This window comes from Convolutriloba macropyga, chromosome 6 (genome assembly GCF_964194025.1).
Source record: "Convolutriloba macropyga chromosome 6, txConMacr16.3, whole genome shotgun sequence".
In the NCBI taxonomy this organism is placed as follows: domain Eukaryota; kingdom Metazoa; phylum Xenacoelomorpha; order Acoela; family Convolutidae; genus Convolutriloba; species Convolutriloba macropyga.
The window spans coordinates 60491351-60514942 of record NC_134473.1 but is presented as its reverse complement, the minus strand read 5'-3'; the positions used below and the strand labels follow the sequence as shown (position 1 = coordinate 60514942).

Sequence of the window (23592 nt, the reverse complement as noted above, 5' to 3'; positions counted from 1 at the left end):
ATTGGGCTTTATGGGTTTATCCCGTTTCTATTTCTGACATCCATTTTTGTACTAACTCTGTTCATTTTGAATTGCTTTGCTGAGCAACTGATGTTCAAAATCACTTTAGCAGAATGAGAGAAGAGAGAAACTAGCCTAAAGAAGACAAAAAGATTTCACGCAAAATGTTGAAAAGGCGGCAAAATGAGGTAAAGGGAAACATTTTTTTTATTCGACGAAGTAAAAAAAAAATATAGCCGGAAGAATTCCGGAAGCGACTCGAAACGTCAAAAATTCAAACAAAAACCTTAATTGCAGCGGAAGCCATTACTTTTTGTATCAAACCTTTAACTCATTAACTCCCCAGGTCTGATCTATAAATTGGTGAAACTTAAAACACTGTCACCGAGAGAAACAAGATGCAGCAAAATTTTATATTATTGAAAACGTTTGGTAACGTCGAAAAAAGTCCGAAATAGTCAAAATGGTCAAATAACTGCTCAACTGAAAAAACTAACAAGGCCATCAATTGCCCTCAAATAGCTCATGATACTAATCTCAAAAAGATCGCGAAAGCAATCGGCATATAATAATCAAGAAACTACGATAAATTTTTCAAAAAGAATGCTCATATTTAAGTACCAGAAAATCACTACAATTAGATTTCTAATCACTGCATTTAAGACAAAAACAACACATACTTCTTGCTTGTTGTACATATGCTAGACAACATGATTTCATACTAATTGCAAAATTAAATTGATCATAGAAGACATAAGCAGCAGAACATTCAAAGGCAAAAAATCGTTCGAATTATTACCAAGGCCGGAAAAAAGTTGCAGTAAATAGTAAGAAGTGAAAAATTTTTGAAAAGTATTGCTAGCAAACTCTCAGTACTGCCTTTTGTTGAATGACAACATTTGCAAAACAAAGAAATTACGAAAACCTAAGAAAAAGCTGAAATGATTCAATTTTTTAACAACCGAAAATATCAATTCACCGAAAAAAATGTAGGTGCCAGGAAAAAGCTAGAATGATACTAACTAGAATGTGAAGAATATGGACACTGTAAGGAACACTGGACAAAATGTAAGGAACACTGTAATTAAAAGACATTCCTGATTTTTGAAAGTAGAAAAAAAATTTAAAAATGAAGAAAGACGAATACATTTCGTTGTTAATCATTCGAGACATAGAAAAGATAACGAGCATCCGATGCAAAGATTTATTCTCCTGAAGAGAACAAAGAAAAGGAAAAAAGCAGAATTCAAACATAAAAAAAATTGAAACATTTTGAAAAAAAAAGGTCAAAAATTTTTTAATACTGCATTTACGAAAAAGTTTTAAGTGTTTTTCAAAAACGTAACGCCAAAAAATGATTGAATTTTTATTGAAACGAAATTAAACTCCCTAATGTTGCACAAAAAAACTATTTCTAGCAAATACAACCAAAAAACAAACAAAAAACGGACAAAAATCGGGAAAAAAACTACCAAAATCGGATTAGCAAATGTACAATTTTATAAAACAAAAATACATCGAGGTAGAAAGAGGCGTTGAGTATATGAATTGTCAAAAGGAAGTTGCCATATTATCTGATTTTTGATAAAAAGACGGTTAAAAGATCCAAAAATGATGAAATTAATAGAAAAAAAGCCAAAAACTAACAAAAAAATCAAGAAATATTTTCCAATTTTGAACTTGAAACTCATTTTCGGGCTCTGCAAAACACTGTGGTATCAATTTCTGAGGTTGAAATTTCAATATAGCATCGAATAAAATTCATTTCTACAACCAAATTACAGGCAAAAAAACTGGGCATCTTAGACGAAAAAACGGCTAAAAACGTTTATCTATATATGCCATTCAGTCAAAAACTACTTTTTAAAGTCAAAAAGTCATTCACTAAACGCGGCGCATGATCAAAAAACTTCTCTCGCTCAGAAAAAATTAGTTCACACGGCAATTTTACTCACTTTCGCTTTTAGGTCAAAACAGCGTCTGAACGAGTAGCATTTCCGGTAAAAAAAAAACATAGCCGGAAGAATTCCGGAAGCGACTCGAAGCGTCAAAAATGCACAAACAAAACCGTAATGGCAGCGGAAGCCATTGCCATTTGTATTAAACCATTAACTCATTACCTCCCCAGGTCTGATCTAAAATTTGGTGACTTAAACCACTGTCAGCAAGAGAAACAAAACGCAGCAAATTTTTATATAATGGAAAACGTTTAGTAACGTCAAAAAAGTCCAAAATATTTAACATGATCAAATACTGATAGGCTGAAAAAGCTGACAGGGCTATCAATTGTGCTCAAATAATTAATTCATGATTCTAATCTGCAAGATCACGAAAGCAAACGGCAGATAATAATCTTAGAAACTAAGTTAAATCTTTTAAAAAAAGAATGCTCAAAGTTAAGAATCCGAAAACCACTTACAATTACACTTCTAAGCACTGCAATTATCACAAAAGAGCATATAGTTCGTCCTTGTACATATGCTAGGCAACTTGACTTCACTAATTTGACTTTACTAATTCAAAAAACAAACTAATCATAGAAAAGACATAAGCAGCAGAGGAATATTCAAAGGCGAAAAAATCGTTTAAATTAAAACCAAGGCCGGAAGAAAGTTGCAGTAACGATTAATAGGTAAATTCTTGCTAGCAGACGTTCAGTACTGACTTATGTTGAATAAAATCAATTGCAAACCAGAGAAATGACGAAAATCTAAGAAAAAGCCGAAATCATTCAATTTTTTAACAACTGATAAAATCAATATACCGAAAATAAATGTAGGTGCCAGCACAAACCTAGAATGATACTAACTAGTATGTGAAGAATATGGACAATGTAAGGAACACCGTAACAAAAAGACATTCTTGATTTTTGAATGTTAAAGATCAAATTTAAAAAAATCAAGAAAAACGAATAAGTTTCATTGTTCAGCATTCGAGACATAGAAAAGATAACGAGCCATCCGATACAAAGATCTATCCTCTTGAAGAGAACAAAAAAATTGAGAAATAGAGAAAAAAACGAAACATCGGAACATTTGCAAAAAAATGGTCAAAAAAACTTTTAAGACTGCATTTGTGAAAAATTTTTAACAATTTTTCAAAAACTTAACGCCAAAAAACGATTGAACTTTTATTGAAACGAAATTAAAGTCCCTCATGTTACACAAAAAGACTATTTCTAGTAATTAAAACCAAAGTACAAACAAAAAACTGACAAAAATTGGAAAAAATCTGCCAAAACGGATTCTCACATGTACAATTTTTTTAAAACAAAACTACATTGAGGTTGAAAGAGGCGTTGAGTATATAAATTATTGAAAGGAAGTTGCCATATTAACGGATTTGTGACAAAAAAGACGGTTATTAAAAATCCAATCCAAAAATGAAGAAATTAATAGAAAAAAAGCCAAAAAAATAACTAAAAAATCAAGAATTATGTGCCAATTTTGAGCTTGAAACGCATCTTCAGGCTCTGCAAAACACTGTGGTATCAATTTCCGAGGTTGAGATTTTAATATTGCATCGAATAAAAATTATTTCCATAAAAACCAAATTACAAGCTATAAAATTGGGCCATTTAGACGAAAAAACGGCTAAAAACGGTTATCTATATGTGCAATTCAGTCAAAAACTACTTTTCAAAGTCAAAAAAAGTCATTCACTAAACGCGGCGCATGATCAAAAAACTTCTCTCGCTCAGAAAAAAAATATTTCACATGGCAATTTTACTCGATTTCGCTTTTAGATCAAAACAGCGTCTGAACGAATAGTACTTCCGGTAATAAAAAAAACCTTAAGAAAACCAATACTCCTCTTCGAGTCGTAAAAAAACCTTAAGAAAACCAATACTCCTCTTCGAGTCGTAATAAAACCTTAAGAAAACCAATACTCCTCTTCGAGTCGTAAAAAAATAGGAGCGCTATAATAGCCGGCTGAGAAGATGAGGGCGGCTATTAATAACAATACTGATACTGTGATTAATTTATTTAACATTTGAAAGCATGTGGATATCTAACCTTAGGTTTATAATCAGAATAATTTACATGTTTACTTCAAAAAAATGAAGCAATTTTTGACTTTAGGCTGTTCCTTTTTCACGGAAGATAGCTTCAATGTACCTGAGTTGGATGGTGGTTTGATGGTAGAGGCTCTCGTTGTTGTGTTCTTCGTCCGAGCATCTAACCCCTGGTCAGGTACACAGTCTAAAAACATCGAAGTTTCGGATGTGGTGGTTTGAAGTTTCGGATGTCGATAATAAAAGTCGATGAGGAACAGCTGTCAATAAATAAAAGCCATGAATGTAAACATTCAAATTATTTTGCCAGAGTAGTTTTTTTTACATATCATCGTCACCATAGTTTGTTGTATACGAGTTCGCTAACTATCCGCAATCAACTCCTTGCAAAATGGAACCGCTGTTTTTCAACGGATATATATATATATATATATATATATATATATATATATATATATATATATATATATATAAGGATATATGTTTATATATATATATATATATATATATATATATATATATATATATCATTTAAAAACAATTTTCCTAATATCGTAACATATGTTTCATATATAAGGAGCACTCGGTTTTAGTGATGATTATGCTGAACAGTTTCGACCCTTTAGCAGACTGATTACTTTTGTGATATTTTTCTCTGTCGCAGCTGAGGTCTGGGTCGTGCATGTGAGACAGGTTCTCCGAGTCTGGTCTCCTGCTGCCAGAAGCGCTGGGACTCTTAAATTTCCTCTCTGGCACACCCGGAATACAATCTAGCACAAAATATGGAACTAATGAAAACCATTCGTCTCAATAATGATTTGATGTCAGTTATCGAACTGTGGTTATAGGTATCTTTTTTTCTAATCAGGAGATAGAACCCCCCTACAGCCCCTTACGTCTACTGAAAATGAACTTTAATAGCAAGCATGAAAAGTAAATGTAAACTTCATCTGACGTTTTTTTCTGCAGTATCATACAAATTACGATGTAAAAAAGGATACATTGTAACTTTTTGGCGCACAAAATTTGGAGCTACCGAAAAAACTCGGCACGGAAAAACAGGAAAAACTCATCTCAATGTTCACAACAATATGTCAAAATCACACCTTCCCAAGATCTCAAGTGAATAGGCACAGATATATATAAGAAAAAAATTAACAAGCACTGCTAGAATTTGGTGCCACTTCTCTTCAAAGATTGAGTTTGTTCTTCAATAAGGATATACTGCTAACTTATTATAAAGTTTAGACTAGATTAGTAGCAAAATCTGTGTTGAAATTCTCCGCCCGGGACAACTTCGAATGGTTATCTTGTAACATCTTAAAAGATTCTCACAGAATCTTACAAGAGGACGCATTGTCTTTTCTGACAGAATCTTAGGATAAACATTCGTCTTACAAGAATCTTATAAGATAACGATTAGTCTTAAAAGAATCTTATAAGAAAACCGTTCGTTTTGGAAAGAATCTTATAAGGCATCCGTTTGTCTTAAATCCTAGAAAGCTATGCTTAAGACATCGACTTGAGAAAAAAATAATAAAGGCCATACTTGAATCTACGCATAATTTGTAAATTGAATATTAATTATTTTAAAAAATAATGAAAAAAATATTAATTTTTTGAATGATTTTATTCACCCATAATTTCTTAATTATTACTAATTATTAAAATTATCTAAAAAATATTAATTTATTGAACTAAATTTTTCGCCCTTCCATTTTTTCCATTGTCCCAAACAGTAATTTTTCATGCCTTTCCGAACTCAATATAGAGCAAATTTGAAGTTATTGATGATTTTACAGGCAAGTGCAAAGCTTTGAAGGACCTAACCAAAACGCTTTGCAAATTTTGTCCACGAAAATTTAATTATCTTTTTTTTTGTAACGCATAGAATGTTAATTCATATTCAGTTTGTTCCCGAAGCAACTCGATTCTGCTTGCTTGTTTCGACTTAAAAGATAAACTTAGTTGAAACAGCAAGAAAAACGAAGATTCGTATATGAATTTTGTTTTCTGTACCAAAATGGTCTTTTCATGAATGTCCGTAAGACCAGTGACTGATGATTTTGGTTTTTGTCACTTTTGTGCCTGCGTGCAATCCTACTCTGAAGGTATTAGTGCCCTTCTTAGATATTAAGAAACCGTAATTTCTAATTAATTTAAATTTGCAATAACCAAACAAGATAAACATTTGTCGTGCAAGATCATACAAGAAAAAAATTTTTGCAAGAATCTTGTAAGATCTCACAAGATAACCTTCCAATCGCGACCAGTGCGGCTCTATGCCCTCATATGTTGATGTCTAAATGTTACAATGGTACTAAAGGTGATTAAATGAGAGCCTTTGAGCTTGATTCAAACTAATAATGTTTAAATATGCAGACAATAATGATAATTTTTTGCTAATTGGTAGTCGCAGAAAACTTGAAAACACCTTAAAGACTCCATTTTTATCCAAACTAATTAGAAAATTTTTTTTTATTATCACCCAAACTTTGTTTATAGATACACAAAAACCACATTTGTCTCAATAAATCCGTATAAAAGTCAATCAATTGCAGCCTTGCGTGCATGTCATTTCTTTCAATAATAGCAAGTATAGAAAAAAACTGAAAATTTTGAAAATCGTTAATAGGTTTGACGTAAAATGCACAAACATTTGTCGTTCAAGATTATACAAGAAAATATTTTTTTTGCAAGAATCTTGTAAGATCTCACAAGATAATCTTCCAATCGCGATCAGTGCGGCTCTCTGTCCCTCATATGTTGATGTCTAAAGTTTACAATGGTACTAAAAGTGATGAAACGAGAGCCTCTGAGCTTGATTCAAACTAATATAGTTTAAATATGCAGACATTAGTGATAATTTTTTGCTGATTGGTAGTCGCAGAAAACTTGAAAACACCTTAAAGATTCCATTTTTTATCCAAATTAATTAGAATATATTTTTTATTATCACCCAAACTTTGTTTATAGATACACAAAAACCACATTTGTCTCAATAAATCCGTATGAAAGTCAATCAATTGCAGCCTTAATTAATTAGAATATATTTTTTATTATCACCCAAACTTTGTTTATAGATACACAAAAATAAATCTGTATGAAAGTCAATCAATTGCAGCCTTGCGTGCATGTCACTTCTTTCAATAATAGCAAGTTTAGAAAAAAACTGAAAATTTTGAAAATCGTTAGTAGGTTTGACGTAAAGAGCACAAACATTTGTCGTTCATGATCATACAAGAAAACATTTTTTTGCAAGAATCTTGTAAGATCTCACAAGATAATCTTCCAATCGCGACCAGTGCGGCTCTCTGCCCCTCATATGTTGATGTCTAAAGTTTACAATGGTACTAAAAGTGATGAAACGAGAGCCTCTGAGCTTGATTCAAACTAATATAGTTTAAATATGCAGACATTAGTGATAATTTTTTGCTGATTGGTAGTCGCAGAAAACTTGAAAACACCTTAAAGACTCCATTTTTTATCCAATTTAATTAGAAAATATTTTTTTTTATCACCCAAACTTTGTTTATAGATACACAAAAACCACATTTGTCTCAATAAATCCGTATAAAAGTCAATCAATTGCAGCCTTGCGTGCATGCCACTTCTTTCAATAATAGCAAGTTTAGAAAAAAAACTGAAAGTTTTGAAAATCGTTAGTAGGTTTGACGTAAAGAGCACAATCAATTCTCAGGCATATGTTAATTACCGTTGATAACTATACATTCATGAACTTGACTTACACGTTCACGAGATTGAACGGATTAACAATTATAGCGGAGAGAGACGTAAGTATAATTCTGAAGAGTAAACTTTGAAACCTGATGATTTAAAATAGCAGAAAAAAGTTTAGCGACAAAAAGCAAATGCAAAAAACGTTTGCAAATAATTTCAAGAGTAGCTCACAGTTGCATAAGTATTGTTTATATCCCTGTTTAGGTCTTCTAAACAAAGTTTGTTCTCGGTCGCTCTTTCGCCTGAAAAATTATTATACATTTAAACATAAGCCCTAATTCGGCTAATTTAATGTGGCGATTTGATCTAAATAAGAAATTTAACAAAAAAGGATTCACTGCACTACCCGTCGAAACTCACAGCACTAAATGCTAAAATACAACAGCTTTGAAGTTGTATGTTTACCAAGTTGAGGTCCCAGACCGAAAGTCCTTATGTCCAGACCGCCCCAGGCGGAACGTAACCATGGCCAGACTTTCGTGCGTTCAGAAATATTTGTGCGTTCTTCGTGCGTTCAAAAGAGCTTATGCCCAGACTTTCGTTTTAGAAACTGAGGACGTTGTTTACAACTGTTGAGGCACGTGACTTCTGTTCATGAAATTGTTATCCTGGATTGATGTTTAAAAATAAAGTTGTGTTTAAAAATGTTTAAGAATGTTGTTGTAAAAAAAGCTGATGTTTAAAAAGAAATAAAACGCAGCATTATTTTTAAACATCAATCGCAAAATCTTTCAAGATTATCCCAAGTCACGTAGGTCAGGGTCTGCTTTCATTGGCTGTTATTGACCTACATCATGTTTACTTTTGCGAGAAACTTGTCGAAATATTTAAACAGGTTTTAAGAGCTGATGTGAAACAAAAATTCATATACCTGTATTTTGTTCATTCATATTCCGGTCTTCTGCTGGAAATTACACAGTTACACGTTGCGATTATAAGTCTTTGAATAAGTCTGCCATTTGAAACTATATTTTTCTCTTGTAAATGTTTTTTCACTTCACTTCATTTCATTGAATTCATTCAACGAAAAATTATTTTAAGCATCAGTGGTTCTGATTGTTCAAAATTATTTGCTTTAAATATTGGTACAAAAGTAGTCATAAAATCCAATAATAAGTGAAAACAATTGAGACTTCTTGACAGAAGCTGTTCGCGCTCAAACTAATTTATCAAATATTTGCGAGACTTTGGAGGGGAGAAATTTATGTATAGTCTTGCAGGATTTTTTAATCAGAGGTTTTCAAAATCGACAGTTGTATACTTGCATACTTTGGAAGCAATTTATGCAATTTCATGTAATCAAGGGAAAAATTTGCTCTGGCAAGTTTAGGTAGGTGCCTAGAGCAATATTGTTCAGTCGTGTGTCCTTTTCAACACAGGAAATTGTCCAAAAATACCGATGATAACTTAGAATGCAGAGATTACAGTTGAGCAACCCGGGGCGAGATTGGATGGTTACCTTGTAAGATCTTACAAGAATCTTGCAAAAAATGTTTATCTTGTATGATCTTGTAAGACGAATGTTTATCTTCTAAGATTCTGTCTGAATCTTGTAAGATCTTTCAAGATAACCATTCGGGGTTGTCCCTGGAACTGTTTAACCTTTGTGGTACTTGTGTTTGTCACAGTTTGGATCTGGAGAGTGGAGGTGACTTGCATCTGAGAGTCTGCTCACTGCTGATGACATCGCATCCGCAGACAGCCTACTGGATCCCCCACCACCCCTGCCAGACCTCGATGGCCCATCTCCAAACTGGCTCAGCAGATCTAAAGAAAGAAAGAAGTTTTTTTCTCGAAACACTGCAAGTTTCTTTGTTCAAAGAGCAGCCCCCAAGTCGATTCGTCAACACCCGGGCATAATTTTCGTCCTTAATTCTCCTCTAATTAGCAGGGATTACATTGTAATGCCCATAGCACTCTTATTTATAGGAGTGTGCACGGGTCTATATTCTTACAACCTTCTGTAATTGTTTGCGCAAAACAGAGTACGCATAATTTTTCGACGTAAGAGAAATTTCCGACAGAAACACTCATTTTGTCATGTTTTCTCCCGTACTATATCATTACTCCTATAATTTGTTTCTGCGACTCAGCAACAGAGGGTCCCCACACCAAAATGAAAAAGAGGTGGGGAGAACAACGCATAATATACTGTAAAGTCTTAAAAACTCTTGTTTGAACCTGGACTGAATTGATTTTCCGACAGTTGAATATTTCTTAGTTCTTTATCCATTTTAGTGTGTAGAAATGTAACTTTTTCCTCCTTTTATTCCGGAGATTTTTACGGTAAAAGGAGGGAAAAGTGTAAGAAAAATTGCTCCATCTTTATTGAAATTTTCCTACAGGATAAAGGAGTAGAACGAGTGAAAAAATTAACTTTCCGATTGATAAGGTGAGAAAGATTGTAACTTGAAGAGCGTAGTTTTTCAAAAAAAGAATGCCATTTTTTAGCGAGTAATTTTTTTTTCCAATTTAATTCCACCTTACTTTTTTTACAGTTCTTTTGAAATTATGCTCAGAATGCGGAATTTTCCGTGCGGAGTTTTATCGCCCCGCTAATTTTTTTTTTCAGGATTCAAAACTTTTATTAAACAAGGCGGCTCGGTAATGTGCGATGGCACATAAGGTTCCGACCCCGCCCATCCACAATTTTGGCATAATTGTCTACCAAATCAGGAACAGATAGAAAAACCCAAAAACTATTTTTTGCGAATCCCAAAAAAGCCCAAGTGTTTTTCAAAAAATTCTGTATGAACGATAAGATAGCCTCCAAAGCAAATAACTCAGTGGAGTAAAAATTGATGCATTAGATTGCTGTAATATGTCAATATTAAGAAAGCGAGTCAAGACGAACAGCAAAATCAAACAACAACAACAACAAACATTAATTACATCAAAAAATTTATGTCCCTCTTAAAAACTAAATTTAATAACAAAGTCAACATACCGTCAGATGAACCTAAAACTAAACAAAAATAACTTATAAATCACCAGAAAACATATGCGACCAGTCCATAAAAAGGTTTGGTAACAATTATACAAAAAAGAACAAAAACAGTAAAGTAAAAAAAATTAATTTATTTTTTTGAAACAGTTAACTTTAAAGTAATAAATACCAATAGGAATCAATTAATATTGCCACAAATTTACGATTACCACTGCTTCTATAGAAGGGCATTAGTACCTGTCCTTATTCATTTTTTAAAGTGGCTAAAAAGAACAACAAAGAACAAACAAAATTTCATTTGAAACTTGCCAGAAAACGCTGTCAAAACCGTCAAGCCAAATTTTGGCACTCAAACTATATTTGATTGCGCCTTCTTCAAACAGTTATAATGTAGTACGTGGCCATTCAATAGTAAGACTAGGTAACAAGTAGACAAAAAAGCGAAGTGCTAAAGTATGTAATACTTTTAATTTTTTTTCGACACAAAATTACATTCAATGTCATGAAAGGCATTAGTTACAAAAAGAGCTATTTAAATAGGGTCGTTTAATCTTAAAAAGGAAGCCCTCGAGACCTGTAATTATCCAGAATATTTCTTGCATCTACAAAAAGAACGGCAAATATGGCAAAAATCAAATTAATTTACTTTTTTTTGTGAAAAACCGGTGTCGAAGCCAGTAAGGTCATAAAAAATTCTTTAAAAAAAAGATTTTGGGACACCAATCCCTTTTATTCCCTTGACACTTATAATGTCATATTTGACCAGTAATTAACTAACGAGATTAGGTAACAAAAAGAAACATAAAAAGAACAAAATTGCGAAGTTAAAAAGTTTTTTTTTAATTTTGGAAAACGATTGTTTTCAAAGTCATGAAAGCCATCAGCTATCTACTAATATCAGAATATCGGTTCTTCTATTCTTCCATGAAAAGCCAATGAAATCTATCACTATACAGGAAATTTCATACGACCGAAACGACAAAGTATAAATGACAGTTAGAGACAAAATTACAAAATTCAGTTGATTTCTTCAAGAAAGAGGCGTCGAGGCCGTTAAAGCGATGATATATATCTTTCAGGATTTTAAAATGTTCAATTGTATCTTATTTTGAATGCTAATAAGGTGACATGAGAACTGTCAATAATGTGATAATGTGACAAAATTAGAAAACGTGAAAAACTGGCAAATATCAAAACAAACAAAAATCTGAAATCTTGTAGTATCAAAGCCAGAAAACAATAACTGCAGGCTTAAAACTGCAACCGAGAATAACTGTTAAATCAGTAAAAAGAAAAAGCAGTCTTTTTTTGCTGACACTAAGCTGGAAGTTGAACAAATTAAGAAAAAAATAGAGGAAAAGTTAATTGAGCCATTATTTATTGAAAAGTCAATTATTTTAAAAAAAAAGAAACGATCATAAACTTTCAATTAAGAAACTAAATGCATTAACTTGGAGCTGCATAGCAAGCGAATTGGTTTGACCTATCACTCCTGAGCTTTGATTTGATATGTTCTGTTCTTTATTATTAAAAAAAAAAGTCTTTTTTTTTTAAAAAAAGACCGACTGGTTACAACCCGATTTTTTTGGATTGTGACAGTCCAAGAATGGTTCAAAACTAGCCCTGCTAATACTTATTGTCCGTTAAGAACAATTGATTTTTCGAATGTTGCAGATATAGATAATTTGTTAAATGAAAACTCAAAATAAATTCTGCATTTTTGATAATCAACGATTAAAGTTAGCAAAAAACGGCAAAGTTTAAACTACAGTGCACTCTCAGCTGACTCTGAAGTCGAAATAGCCCCACTCTGAGTCTACAAAGATTGTATGAGTGTTGTTTGGGGGTATACTGTCGGCAAATTTAATCAAAGTGGACTAAAGTAGCTTATTTCGTGCTGTTTTTGATGAAAAAGGCTAAATTTTGAAATGTTTATCCAGATTTTTTGACCAAAAAAATTAAATCAAAACAATCAACAACGCTTGTTCGTCTTCAAAAATAAAATCAACGACCATATTCTTAAAAATTATAACAAATTTTAGCAAACTTGACGAAAATTTAGGCAAAAATTCCGGAAAATGTGAATAAAAACAACGTGAATTCACTCTTCTTTTCTCAGAGGTTTAAACCTCGATAGCTCCCTGTAGAAAACGAAAATTAAAAAAATCTTTTTAATTCCATATTCTACGCTGGACGAGCTTTCTAATGATACCAGTCCAGTCTCAACTCTCTACGATGAATATATCGAGCGGCGAAAATTCACGGAACAAAAAAAACCCATTTGAGTATATAGTTCCTTCCCCCTCAAGAGGGTCGGAACAATTATATCTTGCAGCCAAGAAAAAACAAACCAAGCTAAAATAATTTTAGTTTCTGCACGATGGGTAGATTCAAATTTTACAATGCTTTTGCAAGATCAACCCTGTAAAATATTGTAAAATTTTAGCAAGGAATAATCCTGGTGTAAAAAAAAGTCATAGTTCTTACGCTCTAAAACGCGTTTTTACGCTAAACTAGCCCCAACTGGAACTAATAAAGACATTGGGAACAAACCAAAAAAATATTCTTGCCAATCTTGTAAGAGGTTCAAAGAAACTACAAGAAGCTTTTAAAAAGTTCAATGAAATTAACCTGATTAAAAGGTCCAGAAAATTTCATGTTTTATTATTAAAAGATATTTTGTGTATATTTTCATTAACAGTCTTTAACGCATTGCGCGATTATTGATGAGAGGAAAGAAACAAATTCTCCAAAAACTATCGAATAACATATCTTTTGTTGTTTTTTAAAGTTTCGGATATCTGATTTGGAATTTTATCATTATCTCTATTGCCATGAAAAGTGTTTGTACGTTCAGACGTAAGAAAATTTTGGAACGGTCGATTGTTTCTGTGTATTTGCACGAAAGAAGCATTCGGCAGATTTGGTTTAAGAACAACTCTGTAGCTTGCAGAAGGTGCTGAAGGTTGCATTACATTAATCAGATAAGCCATTATTAGGAAGGCAAGTCAAGACGAACAACAAAATCAAACAAAAACAACAAACAATAATTACATCCAAAATGTATGTCCGCTTTTTTAAAAAAAATTAAAAACAAGGTCAAAATAGCGTCAGATAAAATTGAAAAAACGAACATAATAACCTGTCCTTCAATAGAAAAGATATAGGACAACTCCATAATAAGGCTTGGTAACAGTTAGACAAAAAAGAACAGTAATGAAAACAGAGTAATGAAAACCATTAGATAGATAGCAACCGAAAACATCCAATGTGTTTATGATCATAGATACCTTTATAAAAGGGCCTTAAGACTTGTAATTATTCAATTTTTATTAGGTTACAAAAAGAACAACAAATCGAGACAACAAACAAAAATTCAATTAAAACTTGCGAGAAAACGCTTCCGAAGAGGTAAAGCCAAATTTTGCCCCTCAAAATATGTTAAAATGAGCCCTCGAACATAAATGCTGTAGATGTGGTATGTGACCCCTCATTAGTGAGAATAGGTAACAAGTAGACAAAAAAGAGAAAAAAGTGGCAAAATTCAGTTATACTTTTGTAATTTTCGAAAACAAATATTTCAGTGTCATGAAAGCCATTAGACCGCAAAAAAACATGAAAACATGCAACATGTTTATGATCAGATACAATTTTATAGGAGGGCATTTAGACTGTCACTATTCAATTTTGTACGCGGTTTCAAAACGATCAAAAAATAGAGACAACAAACAAAAATTCAATTAAAGAAATTCGAGAAAACGATTCCGAAGTGGTGAACCCATATTTTGCCCCTCACAATATGTTCAATTGAGCCTTTCTCTAACCCTAAGAAGGCAGTATGCAACCTCTCATTATTGATTATAGGTAACCAGTAGACCAAAACAGAGAAAAAAACGGGCAAAAATAGAAAAAAATTTTGGACTTTTCGAAAAGAAATATTTTGAAAGTCTTGAAAGCCAGTAGCTAAAAAACGGATTGTTTAAACAGGTTCGTCTATGCGTCCAAAAGAAGAGTTTGAGATCTCTTAGTATTACGAAATTGCGCTTTGTCTTCAAAAAGAACATCAAATATAGGCAAATCAAAAATTACTTTACTATTTTTTGCGAAAAATCCGGCACGTAGTCAGTAAATACATTAAGAATTCTTTCAAAACATTAGATTTTGTACATTTTCACCTTCCCCTAAAAACACTAGTGTCATATGGGAACTGTAATTAACGAGAATAGGTGAAATATACAAAAAAAATTTAAATGCGAAGATAAATAATTTTTTTTTGAAAACAAATGTTTTGAAAGTCATGAAGCTATCAGCTATACTCTCAAATCAGAATATTGGCCCATTATTTCCTCCATGGACATCCAATGAAACATGAAGTTTTGCAGGAAATGTCATACAACTAAAATGAGAAACTAAAATTGACAGTTAAGGACGAATGTAAAACATTCAAACAAATTTTCCGAGAAAGGTGTGTCGAAGCCGTTAAAACCATAATCTGTGCCTTTAAAGACTTTTCTATGTTCATTTGTGCCATTTTTTGAATGCCAAAAAAGTAATGTTTGAACTGTCATTAATGTGATAATGTGATAAAACAAGAAAAAAACGTGAAAAATAGGCCAATGCCTAAAAATCGAAAAAATTTGTGACAACTAATTGTATCAAAGACAGCAAATTTCAATTAGCCATTTTTTATTGAAAAAACAATCATTTTTGAAAGTCAAAACAACCATGACTTTTCCAGTAAAGAAACAAGATAGAATAAAGTGGAACTGTTTGGGAAGCCAATTGAACCTATCAACAGTGAGCTTTGCTTTGAATTGTTTTGTTCTTTAATTAACATAAGAAAAAATGATTTTACCGACTGATTAAACTCCAAGATTACAGTCCAATTTGAGGATCGACTGATTGCACTCCAAATTGTTTTTTGATTTTAACAGTCCAACATTTGACCAAAACTAGCCAAACCTATTGCTGTTTGTCCATTAGGAACACTCAATTGTTTCGAATGAAATAGATCGTGATAATTTATTACTTAAAATATCAAAAAATAGTTGCTACGTTTTTAATAGTCATAGAGAAAAGTTAGCAAAAAACGGCAAAATTTTAATTCCAGACTACTCTCAATGGAAATGGAAGTAGAACTGGCTCTTTTTCGGATTAACAAGGATTGTGTTAGATGTTTGTTGGTGTGTATTTCCATCAAATTTCATCAAAGTGAATTAAAGTAGCTTACTTCGGCATTTTTTGTTGAAAAATGGAGAATTTGAAATGTTTAGCAAAAAAATAAATCAAACCAGTCAACAAATTTTTTTGACTCCCAAAATAAAATCAACAGCATTATTGTTAACAATTTTTACATATTTTCTCAAAATTGACGAAATTTTGGGCAAAAACTCCGGAAAAGGTGAGCAAAAATCGGTCTAATATTCTCAAATCGGTCTAACATTCACAAAAATTTAAACCACGAAAACTCGCGTTAGAAAAAAATTCAATAAAATCTTTTTAATTCCATATTCTACGCTAGACGGGCTTTTTAATGATACGACTCACAACTCTCTACGATTAATATATCGATCGGTCAAAATTGTATGAACGAAAAAAAACCCATTTGAGTATATAGTTCCTCCTCCCTCGAGAGGGGTGGGAACATTTATATAAAAAATAATTATAGAAATTGGTGTATTTGGATAAGAAATGTAACACTTTTTCCACATCTTGGACAACAATGGATGAGTTTTCTAATTGAAAAATGTAACAGAGTTGATGAAGCTAGATAAATAATAAGTTCATTGCATTACGACAAGGAAATTTTGAGAAGATCCTTTGAAAACGAAGACACAAAGACATTGTTAAGGTTATTCCTTTTGAGGTGTTTTATTATATAGATTATTTTTTTGATAATCGTATTTTCTGATTTAGTTATATCCAAGTAACCTATTTTATTTGATGATTGATCGAACGTATCGAAGATGTAGAAGGAAAACAATAATGGCAATCAGCATTTTTGCAGGAAAACTATGTTTGTAAAACTGATCACACACGCGAATTTCTATAATTTCGTACCGACTATTTCTCGAATAGGGCAGTCGATATTGGCCATAACTCAATCCATCAAATTAATACTGAACTAGTTAACTGCAAACAGTGTAGAAAAAATGCACTGGAATTGTTTTTTTTTTCTTAGCTATCTATCACAGTCGATGTTATTGTGAATTGGGATTGGAATTTGATGAGCATGTATGAATTTGAATTTGATGCAGATCAATTGTGGGGTTTTATAGTGCAGTGCAGTACATGTGAACACATCAATGCAGAAATTTGTCACTTGAGACTGTCGTTTGGTGAAATGTGTGAGGTGTATTTGGAGAGAGCAGCCTTTACCCTCTCCAAGGGCCTGGTGCATTTCTGTTCCGGATGCAGAGTGTGCATCCTGTGGCTGCCCTGGGGCAGAGAGGGCAGAGTAGTTAGATGTCATTCCGGACACTGACCTCTCAGGGTTGGGTAGATACTTGTTCACGGGTTCTGAAATGATGAACATTTTTGTAGATGAGCTTTAATTAAGGTCTTATCTGTTTAGTATGGGTATGCAAGGTGTCATAGACCTTTATACCTAGGATGAATACTATTTAATTGTCTTTTAAATTGAAGTCATAATATGGAGAACGATAATTATTTCTTGATGATCTTAATTTACGACATTACGTTGCAAAATGCACAATTTGATCGAGCAAGCTTACTCTAAAATGTAAGCATTATCTACAACCTTGATTTAAGATTAGGTTTATAAGAATCTGTGGACAAGATTGACAGTAGAAAAACTTTATCAAATTCGCTCAAAATTTGAAATATCTATCATAATAATAATAATAATAATAACAATAATAATAATAATAATAATAATAATAATAATAATAATAATAATAATAATAATAATAATAATAATAATAATAATAATGATAATAAAAATAATAATATTAATAATAATAATAATAATAATAATAATAATAATAATAAATTGTCTTCGGAACAGACAAACAAAAAAATGCATATATTTTTACACTTTTTGTATACACACATACTGAACCGAGAGAACACCTGTCATATTTAATCACAATTCTAATTTTTGGCTATTGTGATTGAATGTAAAAAAATTTTGTCACTATTTACAAATTAATGCTAATTGCAATAATATGTGACGGCATTTGGTAACTCTTGTCTACAATTTATCCGTCACATTCATTCACCATTCGAGTTATAGACAAAACGTGAATAAATGTAACATTGGAACGTCACATATGTCCCTAGACCTACTGGCAAATAAATATCAGTACTGAGCAAGTCTAGGTATCAGTACTGATTAGAGCTATGGTCATACCAATTTGTACATGTACCAGTCTTGTGCCCGTCTCGGTCAAGACTTGGCAAGTCTAAATCATATTCTCTCAAACAGTATCAAAATTGAGAGTTAATGTTAAAACAACCCAAAGAACACAAAGAACATTTTGAAACAATCACACTGTCACACAAAAACATTCACATTTCGTAAATATTTATTTCAAGAAAAATTTTCACTTTGCTTTTTTCTGGACAAAACCTAGTTTGAGGTGCCATCCAGAAGTGACCCATGATCAGACAGTGCCAGACGAAAGTAACCTCTGATCAGACCGTCCCAGGACAAAGTATTCACTGATCAGACTAAAGTGCGCTCGAAACACCGCGTGGGCTCAGAATGCGCTTGAAGTTGTCTCTGATCAGACCTTACCGGACGGAAATTACCTCTGAGCGGACCGAAATCAGACCAGTGTCCAGATGATTGTGCGACCATGGCTCAGACCAAACCCAGACCATTGTCTACACGATTGTACGCTCAAACCTACTTCTGATCAGACTACTGTCGGCTTGAAAGTCACTGCTGCTCAGACTACTGTGCGCTCGAAATTGCCTCTGATCAGACTCAATAGTCGCGAAATAGTTTGATCAGTGAATGCGCTCGAAATAGTTTGATCAGTGAATGGTTTTCAATATAAAAGAATCTCTTTAACTTTGATATAATATACTCATTTCATAAAAATTGATGTTCGCAGTAATAAATTGATCTCAGGAGAATTATTATAGGAGAATTATTAATCTAAGGAGAATTATAGAAAGCAGCTTTCAAGCTGCAATTTGAAAAAAAATGCACTCGAAATGGTGTCTGATCAGGCCCCATTGCGCTCAAAATCTTCTCTTATCAGCCTAATGTGCGCTTGAATCCGCCTCTGATCAGACCAAACTATACGGAAGTGACCTCTGATCAGACCATAACCATCCGGAAGTGACTTCTGATCAGACCATCCCCAAACCGAAGTGACCTCTGATCGTACTATTGTGCGCTCGAACCAAAACCCAGACCTTGTAATTTTAGTCGGGAAACACACCGTGTGCGTTGAACTTGGGTCTGGTCAGAGATCACTTCCGTCTGGCACCTCAACCGGGGAATGGGCCTCGAGAAGAACAAATTTAGCCGTTGGTGCTCAGTAAAACTTTAAAGGAAACCAGAGTTTCGGGCACAGAAAAAGATCAAATGAGTGTCAATTACTGCAACTTTTTTATAAATCAATTCTTTTTTTATAAAACCAACTGTTGAAATCAATTCCAGCGTAGCGTTTTAAATCTCCCTCAAGAAAAACCAATTGCCCAAAAATTTTTCAATTAGAAGGCATTAACGAAATGATTTAGTCATATAGGATTACGAACCGTCCGCAAGTGCTGCATAATTAGCACCAGGGACAGATACTCCCCCAGCTGCATCCTCATAGAAGTTCGCATCTGCTGACTCTAAGTCAGCAAAACTCCTCTCACTCAACTCCAGGATATCCGCAATCAGAGGCGTGAACAGGTGTTTGTCTCTGCCGAACAAATCTTTCAGGTTATCTGAAAACGCATAACGTAAATACAAAACATCATAAATTTTTCACTTTAGTTTTAAGATATTTGAATGTTTCAATAAGAAAATAATAATTGGCTTTCCCTATTGAAAATAGGTAACAAGCAAGAAAAAGGAGCAAAAGAAAAATTAACGTCTAATTTTTTTGAAAACAATCGAATTCATAGTTATGATCAGAAATCAAGTACGACAAATGAAGGCAGAAACCAAAATTTCGAAAAAAAAAAACTTTTGCGAGAAAACGGGAGCTAAAACCATCAAAACGTAGTAATCCAGCGAAAAAAATTCAAAAGCCGTATTGAAAACTCTTTTTGTTGAGATTAAGCAACAAACTGAGAAAAAGATAATGATAAAAAATATTGAACTTAAAAAATATCAACAACTATAAATTTTTAGCTTGAATTACTAGGCAGAATAAGTTGTAACTCGCTAGAAAGCCAATTAGAAATGTTACTATTGAGATTCATGAGACTAAGTCATAACGCTAGAAAACACTGAAAGACAGAAACGAAATAAAAAATATTAACCGAGACATTAGTATTTGTTCTATCGTTTGCACCTAATTGAGATTTGTCAAAAAAGTAGCTTTGGTTTGACTTTCTATTTTTAACGAAAAAAAAAAGAACAAAGCAGCTCAAAAAGGGTTTTCAAAAAGGGTGGCGCCTCGATACAATTCGAGTAGTTAATGATTATAGAACTCCATGATGAGACCATAACTAGCCTTGCTAATGCTACTTGACAATTAAAAGCACGTAATTGTTTCAAATGATATCAGAACAGATAGGTTTACAAAAAAGTAAAAACAAAAAGAAAAATTGAAGCAAGCAATTCAGCAGCACTCAGCAATACTTACTCCTATTATTTTACAAAATAAAACCCAACCTTACTTTATTGTTATTGAAATTTTGAACTTTTTTCAGCGAAATTGAGGAAAACTTTAGAGAAAGTTGATCAAAAACAACAAAAATCATTCAAATTTTCACAAAACTTTAAACTTCGATAACTCAGCGGTAAAACGAAGATGCAAAAAATGCTTTTTAATTTTATCTTGTACGATGGATGGGCTTTTAACTCATACTACCAAAATTGAATCCACAAAACAACGAGCTGAGCATAGTTCCTTCCCCAAAAAAAGTTGATAGGAACGGTTATAAATCCTCGACTTTGTTTTAGAGGCGTTGCTCGTTCCATAGACTGTTCGTTATTTATGTTCGTTGTTTATGTTATTTCAACGATTCTGAGTGTAAAAATATCATTTTTACAAATTTTTGTGCAAAAGTGTGACCCGGAGAGAAGCTCTTGCACAAAAATTGATACTTCAACATTCGTGTCATCAATTATTCTAGTAAAAAAAGTTTTTTAGTACTTGGAGTTTGCAGTCCCCCTTGTGAAGCACTGATGCCACTGTTGTCGTGATTCCCTCCCACATACTGTCCATTCACAAACCCACCTCCGAAGTGTCTCCCAATCAACTCTTGTGCCTTGTCCAATACTCTGCGTTGCGGCGTGTTCAACTAACAGGAACGAGAAACGGAGGTAGGTATTCAAGGTTAGAGTGGAATTCATAAATTGAACGAACCAAAGTCTATCATATCGCATTTTGGTCTGTACGGGTCTTTTCATACCCGTTTTTGAACGAGCACATGAACGATCCGAAAGTTTGAACGAGGCAGTGTCTGGATCATAAGCATTTTTGGTCTGCCTGGGTATTTTCATAGGCAAAAATGGTCTGGATGGGTATTTTTATAAAGACTTTTTCATAAGGACCTCAACCTGGGAAGGTGTCTATCAAACAAACTGCGGTCATTGCCAGTTTGACAAGAGTTTAGGTCTTAGACTGCCTGTACTACGTTTGCCCTTCCTATAAGACCCATCTGTAACGTACTTTGAGGGATTCTAGATGGTACTTAAAGCGTCTGGCCTGGACGTCCATGAGAACTCCAGTCAAGACAATGGTCCTAATTCTAGTCTGATCAGAGGTCATCTCGTTCCGGATTGTGTGATATAATTAACTTCGAACCTTAATGGAAAACTGGATCTCCTTGGATAATGCAGGAAACCTGCTATAAAATTCTATTTAAAATACCGTTACGGCATTTTCTTTGTGCACAATAGTCTTTAAGTGCTCTCAGTTTATTTAAAAGAGACTTAAATCCTCATTTGGTGGATTTCAGATTTTGATAACTTTTCAGATAACTTTTCAAATATAGACAAAGTTTTTTACTATTTGTGATGTTCGTTTTCTAACCGTCAGGTTTCTCAATTTCTCAACGGTTAGTATAGTGAATTTAAATTTCATGAACCCTTAATGTCTTGACGTCTTCAATGAACACAAACTTGAGCATGAAATTATTCTACTTTCAAAGCTCCATTCTTGCATGTTCGATCCAAAGGACACTAAAATTAGGTATTTAAATAGAGAGATCAAAATTCTGGACGTCCCGAGGGCACAGACGCTCAACACTTCAATTATTTTCTCACAATTAGAACAAATTGCAAATCAATCATGGATGGAGTTTTCATTCAGGCTCGGTGCATTTTTAGGGTATCGTAACAGCTTACAAATGATTATCAAGGGAATTAATTTTGCATTTCAGCGCACGATTTTGAAAAAAAACTCGCAAAAATTGAGATCATGAGAGAAATGGCAGTTTTGGTCGAGGGGAGTTTGATTAATTCAGTTTTCAATCTACCATTAGAAAGATTACGAAGGAAAAAAAACAAACAACAAAATAAGCAAAAACAAAAAAAAAATAGTGAATGTGCTATAAAAGAAAAGAAAAAGAAATACAAATATTGAAAACTCACGAAAATTTTATGAACACGCATTTTGTCAAACAAACAAAACATCAGCTACGACATGATATCAATTGAAAATTTTTTTTTGAATTACAAGGAATTGGATGGAACCTCTCAATGATGAAAAAAATCTACAAGTTGACGAAACCAAACTGACCGCATTGAGTAACATCATTCATTTAATCCTCAATTAAAATTCTATGAGACCAGTCAGCATATCACGACTACATGAAGAAAAAAAGCAAAAACAGCAAATTCAAATAAAACATGAGCGAGAAAACTGTCGAAACTATTAAAAAAAAATTTGGTAAAGAATTTTCTAACCTCATATATTTTTTCAATTGCATTGACGTTCTTCTTTTTTAACAATATGACTTTAACAAAAATTCAAGAAGTATGAACAAATATAGAAAATTTTGCAGAAAACCCGTTATATCAACGTCATAAAAATCAAAAGCATTCACCGGAAGTAAAAAAAATACGCTAAGTTATGCCTCAATGATAAGACAAGGATGTTTGTCAATCATAAGTCATCAACAGGAAAACACAATAAGTCTTACGATTATGAAAACAACAACAAATATATGCAAAATCCAAAAATTCAGAGAAAAGTGCGCGAAGAAAATGTCGAAGCCAGTTGAACCACACGCATTTCACTGAGAACTTCATCTATGATTCATTGGAGGTCCTCTCTCAGACAATAGGATCAATCATTTATGAGATAAGATTTTTTTTTTGAGATAAGATTTCAAAAAAAAAAAACAAAATTTAAAAAAAATACAATTTTTTTTGAAATTGTGAAAACTCGTGGCATCGTAGTAATAAAAGCAGTACTTAGCAGATAAAACAGCTTACCTGGTTGCAGTAAAAAGGAGGTGAGTCCTCCCGTTACGGAGACTGACTTAATATTCATGAAAAATGTTTAATAGTGGTTAGTAACCAAAAAATTCAAAAAAAATTTTTTAAGTCTGAACAGCCACTAAATTCAATGGCTCTCAACGGAATTTAATACATACGCAAACTTATGCCTCAATAGGACGCTAAGGAAATTTGTCTATCTTAAGTCTTCAACAAGAAATTACAGTAAGTCTAATGATTATGAACACAACAACAAAAAGCAGGCAAAAACCAGGAAGTCAAAAGAGAAGTGCAAGAAAGTGTCGAAGC

General features: G+C 32.9%; 1 protein-coding gene across 1 annotated transcript in view; it reads right to left on the bottom strand.

The window, feature by feature from the left end:
• Positions 1-23592, bottom strand: part of LOC142341365 (uncharacterized) — an 82359-nt gene that overhangs the window by 44933 nt on the left and 13834 nt on the right. Inside the window, exons 3-8 of the mRNA XM_075392292.1 lie at positions 20993-21140; positions 19437-19613; positions 17082-17222; positions 9359-9523; positions 4654-4785; positions 4078-4202 (exon numbers count right to left, since the gene is read on the bottom strand). Of these exons, the coding sequence (XP_075248407.1) occupies positions 4078-4202; positions 4654-4785; positions 9359-9523; positions 17082-17222; positions 19437-19613; positions 20993-21140 (888 nt within the window). The remainder of the gene's footprint in view (positions 1-4077; positions 4203-4653; positions 4786-9358; positions 9524-17081; positions 17223-19436; positions 19614-20992; positions 21141-23592) is intronic.